At 32.6% G+C, this 9,804-nt stretch overlaps 1 protein-coding gene across 1 annotated transcript; it reads right to left on the bottom strand.

Moving 5' to 3' along the window:
• Positions 1–2,358: 2,358 nt before the first annotated feature.
• Positions 2,359–3,396, bottom strand: LOC133791670 (uncharacterized). Its single transcript, XM_062229590.1, has one exon. The coding sequence runs from the start codon at positions 3,394–3,396 to the stop codon at positions 2,359–2,361; it is 1,038 nt and encodes a 345-aa protein (XP_062085574.1).
• Between the last annotated feature and the right edge of the window lie 6,408 nt (positions 3,397–9,804).

Here is a 9,804-nt window from a genome sequence, read left to right on the forward strand (position 1 = left end):
TTAGTTATTTTTATGGGTTTATCTCTCATTTTGCTGTTGTTGTTTTTATGTTGTTTAAAAAACATTGGTGTAATATTTTATTACATCAGGAAAAAAGATAAGTATTTACCTGGGCCTAAGGTGAACTTCACTACAACAGATTGTTGTTTTAGTGATTTCATTTCTTCTTTGTATGATAAATTTGTGCAGAAGAATAGGGATGGTTCTATTGTGAATCTAAAGAATAAGGTTGTTCAGATTATCAAGGGGAAAAGGTTGATGTGTGGTAGGACATGGATTGAATGTGATCATGTGTTGTTTCCAATAAATATGAGGAAGGATAGTCATTGGATATTAGGTCGTTTGAATGTCAATGAGAGGATCATTTACATGTATAGCTCATTGAAAAGTGGGCGGTATGAAAGTGCTGCATTGGAGGCTATGGAACCATATTCTATTTTGTTGCCATTGTTCCTTGACGTTATGAATTTCTATAAGACTAGAAATGACAATAAGGAAAGTTTGATTGATTATAAGGCTCTATTATCAGTTATTAGTGTTGATAAATTACCACAACAATAGGATACGTAAGTGTTTTAATTACTTTTTACATTTTGTGCATTTTTATTAATCTTTTTTATGTTTTTGTTTTGCAGTGATTGTGGTGTTTTCGTTGCATCATTTGCTGAATATTTTGTTGATGGCAAGGAGATTCCTTCAAGTAACTTTTATGTTGAAGACCATCGTTCTAGGCTTGCTGTGCTTTTTTATTCTTATGGGAAGATGAAGCAGGATGAAAATATTTCAGGTGAAACTGAAGTTGCTAAAAAGTCTCCAAAAAAGATCGCATAGAAGTTGAAGGGGAAGAATGTTGATTTGAGCTTGAAGATTTAATGCATATGTTTGTTTGGCAACAACAGTGGAAACAACACTGCAACAACTATGATTTTTTTTAGGGAAAACATATGAAAAACTTATTTTTATGTAGTTATTTTGTCTTTCTGTTTTATAGATATTAAATAGTTGTTTGGATATTGGTTGTTTAATTGCATATTTTGTTTTGAAGTCTTTTGGTTATGAACACAAATATGAACTATTTTTTTTTCTTTGCAATCATGGATATATTATTATGATTTGACAACCGCACAACAACTAAAAAACAACAAAAGAAAAGCTTTAGAAATTAAGACATAATATTATAAATTTATGTTCATGCCATGATTATGAACATATAACTCTTGCTCAACTAGTAGGTTGTGAAAACAAAAGTGTTTAGTTAATAATAAATTTGTTATTAATTATTTTAAAATTTATATTTTAGTTATTGTCATAGTTTTACGTTTTATCTACTGCATAGCAACGTCAAAGCAGTGTAACAAAAACTATCAATTTAAAAATGTTTCCATTTTTTTCTCATTCCATGTTTATGAACTAATAACTTTTCTTCACCATATATATTCTAAATATAAGGGAAATGAAATGAATGTTGTTTTATAAAATAATCAATTAATTATTTTTTTAGTTGTCTTGTTGTTTCAACTTCTTGGCGCTTTGTTTCTGCATGTCTTCCTATTATGTCCTCTTTGTCCACACTTGCTGCACTTGTTTTGCTTTTTTATTTTCCCAAGCAGCTCTAAATCTTCTTTTCTTTGGTCTTCTTGCTTTCACTTTTTCAAATGGAGGCATAATAATCACGTCTTTGACATATTATGAGACATCCCAATTGTGTTGGTTTCCTATAGAGTATATTTTTTATTCATATGTTTCCAACCATGTATTTGTTGTGTAGTAGTGTGAACAGTAATTGTGAGGGTCTATATTCATTTTCTTCATCATAGTGATTGCATGACCACGTGGCAATAGATATTCATCTGATGCCTTTACCTGTAGCACATTATGAATAATTAATTTATTTATAACAATTTTAATTCTGCCTATTTCTAAATGCAACAACATACGAACAACCCCCAGTGTTGCTATGGCACAGAAGCAACATAAGAGCGACCCTAGAAAAACTTAATTAATTTTTTTCAAAAAGTGTTTGAAGATCTTACAGTTAGTCTCAACGAGTATATGTAGTTGTCAGTGAGTTTTTTTTTTCTGCCTCTGATGTCAATGTTGTGAATGTATTTTTGGCTTATCTTTTGTTTGTGTATGTCCAATCTTGGAGTAATCCACGCAGACACTCCAACAGTGTTGTTATGTGTACCTCTCTTGCTACCAAAGTAGATGCGTTGAGAGATTCTGCAATATTTGAAGTCATTGTTGAATACATGTTATTTCTGGAGTGGAATCTTGTCCATTTTTCATAGCCAATTTTGTTTTAAAAAAAAAGGACATATGCGCTTATCTAAGTTGTCAAGCTCCTTCATGTAATATTCAAAATTCTACTGTGTATGCTGTCGTAGCCCCAAAGAGTGGTTCCCTGTATTTTTTTGCATGTTTTTTGTACGTTGTTTTCAGGTTACTGAGAAGGTAGAACATGCAGTTTCCATGTGTTATTTCTGGGTATACTTGTTTGGTTTCTTTTATGATGCTTTCATGTCTATTTGATATTAGACATTGCCCTTCTCTAACTCCATAAGCTTCTCTTAATTTCTTAAAAAACCATTCCCATGACTTGTCATTTTCCCAAGTCTTCAATACAAAATGCAAGTGTAAATTTTTTACCTCCAACATCTTATGCACTAAGAGTAGTGTTCCACCATATGTAGCTTTTAGGAAAGTGCCATCAACAACTATTATTGGTTTACACTTTGGCCAGCCTTTCAATGATGCATCCAATACCATGAATAGAAATAACAAGCTGTTGTCTTCTCCTGTTTTGATTTCTAATATTGATCTAGAGCTGGTTTTTTGTAGCATGTACAAGTAACTTGGTAAGAGGCTGTATGGTTCTTTTGATTTTCCTCGTAGGTTTTTGAGTGCGTGCTCCCTACTCCGCCATGCTTTCATGTAGTTCATCTTTATACCATACCTGTCATTTAAGTCACTTCTGATGTCTTTTGGTGTGGTTGTTGTTTTAATGTTTAAGAAGTTTGGTTTTATGCAGTCGCCTATTAACTTTGATGTTGTTTGATGCTGGTCTCCAAATCTTATTTCCAAGGAGCAAGTGTATATCCAGTAGTACTTTCTAATGATAAATTCCTGTGTGGTGCCATTTATTGATGCTCTTAGTGACCACTTGCATTTTCGGTCCAAACAAACAATACTGTACTCTTTGGAGCATGATTTTTGCACCATGTATTGGAAGTGATTTTTAATTGCATAGTAGCTGAGCACACTCTTTAGTGTTGATTTGTCTTTGTATATCTGGCCACTTAGAATATCTTGATGACGAGGATTTGTGATTACTAGTGAGTCTTCAGTATCAACCTGAGTTTCTTTATTCTGATTGTTCTTGAGTTGCTCTAGCATTTCCGAACTGCTAAGTGTTGCATAGTCAATAATGTCAAACTCTTCATTGCGTTCTTCTATGTTTGCCTCTAAGCGTTGCTCTGTGGTTGATTATGTTGTCAGTGGACCATTGTCGATGATTTGTAGTTCTTATGTTACGGTTGACTCTTTATTTTCAAAGAAATTATTTGATGTTGTTGCTGTGTTGTTGAATGTGTTCACACATAATGGATACTTTGTGAAGTCTGAATCCTTTTTTCTTAGCTGAATGTAAAAGAAGAAACTGGCATTATCCACTATTTTCAGGGGTGGGTATCCTTCTTTTATTTGGTATTGTAGTTGTAGCTGCATTAATGCGGGGTTGCATTGTAGATGCCGAAATAGTTTTTGTAGTAGCTCTTCATAGTTGCAATCCACTTATATGAATTCCCCACTAGGTTCAAAATTGATGTAATTATTGTTGTCATCCCAATGTCCATTTTTCTGTAACAAGATTGTTATTGCATCCATTCCCTGAAATTTATATAATTGAATTTTTTTTATTACTATTTGTAATGTTGGAATTTATACTATTATCCATTTTTAAGATGTAGGTGTGCCCCGCAACGAGAACGTCAATACAACCATAAGGCAATTTCATTTCAAAGGAAAATTAAAAATATCATCCTTATTTTGTATTAAATCCAAGAATTAATATTTTGTTTATTTTTCATATCCAGTTGTTGTAAAAACAAAAAAATAAAAAAAACAACGCGAATTAATATTTAGTTGTTTTTTCATATCTATTTGTTGTAGAAACCAAAAAACAACTAGATTTGAAAGACAATTATCAGTAAGCAACAGGTAAAATAGTTTGCAACCAGATTTGATTCAAATAGTTAGGGAGAATATTAAAATTGTCATACCTGAGATTATGATTTTACTTTGTTTGGAAACTCGTTATTAATGTTTGCTCTTGTACCGCATTTGTTCTGGAAAAATGAAAATTATATTTATACCTGATATTAAGTTTTTGAAATTTTTTTATATAATTGATTTTTTTTTGTTTCTTACCTGTTTTTGTCTCAATTTCGTTGGAGCTGAATGTTGTTTAGGTGTTTTCCAGTCGCTGTGTTGGGTTGTTTTCCATTTTATTGGTAGATCGTTGGCATGGAGATGATTTTTTGGTTGTTTCGCTGGTTTTGGGTTTCAACAGAGAGAAGCTTCCTTTGAGTGCGAGCTCATTAAAGAAGAAGCCGTATTTTTGTTTAAATTTTTGATTGACCATATAAATGTAATTAATGTCACCTCACCGTATTTTAATAACTTTTGTTCTGTATATGGGTATACAAGAAAAATGTCCTTTAAAATAGCATAAAATTCTTTATTAGGTATATCATAAATATATGATATATGTGAAAAATAAATATTAATTACAATAAAATAATAAATGAGAAGTTTAGAAAAATAAATAATATCAAAATATATCAAATTTTTTTGTCAAACTGTATACACCATATGCATATGGTATGTGAGTTCAAAATATTCCATGCATATACATCATATCATATGCATATCCCGTATTAGGTTGTGCCTAACACTTCCACTTCAAAATATTTTTAAGTTTAGTATTGTATTTTGATATGTTATATTATGTATTTTTAATAAAATTATGTATGTATAATTTATATATGCACACATATATTTATAACTACTAAATGCAAGCAACGTACAATGCATATTTACTTAGTTTTATTTAGAAAATTTATTAATAATTTTTTTATGATTGCCATATAAATTTTAAATAAATAAACAATATTATATATAAAAAAAATTACATAAACATATTAAAAGAAAAAGAAAAATTAAACCAAAACATTGCCTATATTTAAAAAAAAAAAAAAGAGTATATGATAACCTTTAGAACACAAAACACTATATTCAAGATACAAAACATTTGTGATATTATTCAAAACACACTTCAATAATTGAAGCATAAACTTGTTTATTCTTGATAGTAGAGAAATATTATTCTACTTTCTTATGTAGTTACACAATCATATTGTTTGTCCACACACGACACATATGTATAATATTTGTTGTTTTTTAATATGAATATATATACTTATATAAGTTAAATTAAGTAATAAAAAAAGTAACATGTATTCTTTTTAAATATAAATGATATTTTTTTTATATAAAAATTAGGATTGTGTATTAAATATTATTATAATAATGATATTTTATAACATTTGAATTTATATTAATATAATTATTAGAGTGAATTGCTACTAAAATACTCAATGCTTTCAAAATGTTGCACTTTTATACCCAATCTTTTTTTGGCGGTAAATATACTCAATGTCTTCAAAATGTTACACTTTTATACCCAGTTTTTTTTTTTGCGGTAAATATACTCAATATTTTAAAAATGTTGCACTTTTATATCAATTTTTCTTTATTTTGATAAATAATAAGAATGTGAATGAAAAATATAGGATTTTAATTATTTTTAAAATTTTAAATTAATAAAAATGATTTAAAATAATTAACAACTTATATATTTTCGTCAATTTAAAAAATAAGTTTCTTTAAAAAAAAGTAAAGGAAAAATATAAGTTTTAACTTTTTTGATTAATTTTACTCATCTTATTATTTTTATTATTTTGAAAGTTAAAATAATTTAAATTTTTTAAAAAGAAATACAATGCTATATTTTTTATTCACTTTCTTATTATTTCTTAAAATAATTTTAAAAAATAGGTATAAAAGTGCAACATTTTAAAAACATTAGGTATATTTACCGCACAAAAATTGGGTATAAAAGTGTAACATTTTGAAGACATTGAGTATATTTACAAAAAAAAATTGGTATAAAAATACAACATTTTGAAAATATTGGGTATTTTAGCTGGTATTTACTCTAATTATAAAATACTTAGTATTGTGTTAAATATTATTATAATAATATTTTATACTATTTGAATTTATATTTGTTTAACCCAAAGTTGGACATGATGAGGTGGCATATGAAAATGACACGTGACAGTAGTAGACATTGAATTTGTCCATGCTGATCAGTTTACATGTGTTGATCGATTCAGTTCGACCAAAACAGAAGAAGTTGATTTAATCAAGTAAAGAGATTAAGAAGCATCACTCAAAGATCATTGCTCGGAAAGCACCTGGCCGGCATCAAGGACCAGGTTGATGGTGTATTAATGATATAGAATACTCAAAAGAATGACCTGGTCGAAAGACACCTCCATCGATCGTAATTACCTTAATCTTATGAGATATTTATGTAACCGCAATTTTAATGTAATTCTTATATTATTTTATTATGTATTCAGTTGTAATAGGCCCACATTATGCATGTGGGGCATATTTCATGCTTGTAAGGACCATGACCCACTAAAGGACTCTATAAATAGAGATTTCTCACAATCATTAGCTATAAGTTGCACTTTACATACAAAATCTCTGTGGAATTGTATTCTCTCTCAGGCTTAGGAAACTCGGTTGAATCTTGTTCTTCTGATATTGAGTATGAGATCTTTTTTATTAATAAAAGTGGAAGTGGACGTTGGTCGTTATCAACTCTGAGGGTCGAACAACTATAAATTCTTGTGTCTTTTACTTGAATTCAACTCATTTATTGTTTAACTATAGTTCAATTTGACTCAGTGTCACTGACCAAAATGATGGTCAACATTTTGGTGCTTTTATTGAGACTTGAACTCAAGATAGTCTCAATTCACCAATCTGAATCGATGGCTATAACCACAAGAACCAAAGTCAGGAGCCACATGGGGGAAACCAAACTACTGGACCGCATGACCGCCCCTTGAGTAGCCAGTTCCCTCCTCTGTATTCTGACCAGCAGGCCCCTCTCTAGAAACTTGCCTCCACAAGGAGTGCTAGGTCAAGATGAGCTCCACGTGGACTTGGGGGAAGATCTTAACCCTAATATTGAACAGCTGAAAGAAGTCATGGGACAAATGTAGGAGCAGTTTGTTGCCATGCACGAAATTCAGGCGGTAACCAAGAGGTTGTGTCTGAAGCCCTAAATAAGAAAATACAAGACTTTCAGTCTTGGATGGGTCAATGACAGCGAGCCCTTGAAGTTTGGCAAGAAGAAGCTGATCGCTGCAACTCTGAAGCAGCAATAATATTGGAAGTTGTGCTACAACAAACCCGAGTCACTGGGAATCGACCAGTGAATCCATAACCTAAAAACACTGACTGAATGAATGTTGCGACTCAAAGGAAAATTGGTCATGCCCAGAACCTAATCAACCAACCAGATCCAGGATTGGGTTGTTGCACCTGGGCCAACTTGGAGTTATCGCTCCAACAAAGAGTCTCGCCCAGTGCAACCAAATCAGCTGCCTCAAGATGAAAAAGTCTTACCTGATCGTGGTCGAGAGCAATGCCATAACACGCAAGTTTCTTGTGAAAGAAGACTTGCTAATGAACAACAATTTAGGCACTTGGCCTCACGAGGAGGGAATCTTGTAACCAACAAAATCAATTTTTCGGACAGCCACTTCAAGGAGGGAATCCTCCTCACCAAAAAAATCCATGTGTTGGTCAGCCATTCCGACAACAAAGGAATGAGCAACCAGAAAGCCAGAATTAGGGACAACAACTTTGACGAAACCCATCAATGGGGCATAACCATGGTCATCCGCCAAGGAGGTATCAGTGAAGAAACGACCAGGAAGTAAGCATTAATTATCGAACATCCTACCAAGATGGCTATGCTGATGATGATGGAGTTAGTAGATGCTTCCAATCTCGAAATAAGCTATATTATTATGATCGTTGCAATGATGAACAACCTAGAGGACAATTTGTTCCATCAAGGCCACATGGGCCTAAAAACATTCTTGCTCAAGAAAATGTGTAGCCTAAAGGATCGTTTCCCCACCAAGGCAGCCCAAACAACCTAATTGTAATGCTAGACCTCTTCTTGGTGCCCCTTGAGTTGATAGTAAAAATGTTGGGGGCAACCAAGAGGTAACCGTGTCTTTAATAGACTTGGAAATAGAGGACACGATCTGCGCAATGTCCTCGACCAGCTCTTGGAAGATAATAGGTTGAATTTTGCAGGACCCGTTGCACTAGTAATCCCAGCCGTTGCCCCAGCAGCTACTCCTATGGTTGCTCTAGGAATTTAGGCACAGTTAGATGCCTTAACTCAAATGGTTCAGAAGTTAACAGCCCCGAAGCCCACAAGTATTGATTTAGAGAGAAGGAAAGGGTCTCATTTTTCTGATCGTATCAATGCCCTGACAATTCCTCCCAAGTTCAAGATGCCAGCTTGGAATATGTATACTAGTAAAGATGATCCAGTATCTCAACTGAAAAAATTTGAGATACAAACAAATGTCCAGGGATTTTGTGATAAAGCTCGATGTAGGACTATCCCTGCTAACTTGGCTGATTCTGATCAGCAATGGTTCTTTAAGTTTGAGTCTAGGACCATTAATTAATGGGATGCATCTGTAAGACTTTTCTACTCACAATTCTTCCCTTCTCGGACTTTTCCTACTAAGCTTAATGACCTTGTTAAATATTAAACAAGGACCCAACAAAGCACTCAAAGACTACGTGCATCTATTTATGTAAGAAGCTGCTCGTTCAAAAATGATTAGCGATGACGGTAAGTTGATGGCCATTATGACCGGAATAAAATTAAAATCTCTACTATGGATCGATCTAAGAAGAAAAATTGTTTACTAGACCAAGGAGTTCCTCGACCGAGCAGACGAGTCCATCAAATTAGAATAAGCTATTCAGAAAGACGACTAGGCTGACCAAGTAGGAACAAGCACTACACCAATTAAAAACCCAGGTGAAAATTCTAACCAGAAAAAGATGAACAATGGTAATGGGTATAAGAATAACCAAAACAATAGGAAGCGAAACAACAATTCAAACAGTGGCAATAATAATGATAACAAGCGAGCAAAGGCTAATGAAAAGTCATGAGAATACGTGCCCCGTTTCACTATCGAGCATACGTTTTTCAAGCCACATAGACTGAGGTTTCCAATAGATTACCAGTTCTTATCCGAAAGGATATAAGTAAAAGGGATACCAATAAATTCTGTAGATTCCATAACGAATATGGACATGACACTAATGAGTGTAATCAACTCAAAGATGAAATTGAGTTTCTAATTCGTCAAAATCACAAAGCAATGAGAAGATATACTTTTCGACCAATCGACCAACAACCAATTGTTGTAGAAACTACTGATGTACAAGCTCAACCACTATTGCCTGTAGGGCTGAGCATAAAATCCAAAAAACTAGATAAATCGACAGTCCAAAAACTGAAAAAACCGACATTGAAGAAATCGAACATCGAAAAAATCGATAACGATGTAAACCAATGTTATTCGGTCGGTATTGATTATGGTGGCACATCAACCACGGAAA

This window comes from Humulus lupulus, chromosome 7 (assembly GCF_963169125.1).
Source record: "Humulus lupulus chromosome 7, drHumLupu1.1, whole genome shotgun sequence".
NCBI lineage: Eukaryota > Viridiplantae > Streptophyta > Magnoliopsida > Rosales > Cannabaceae > Humulus > Humulus lupulus.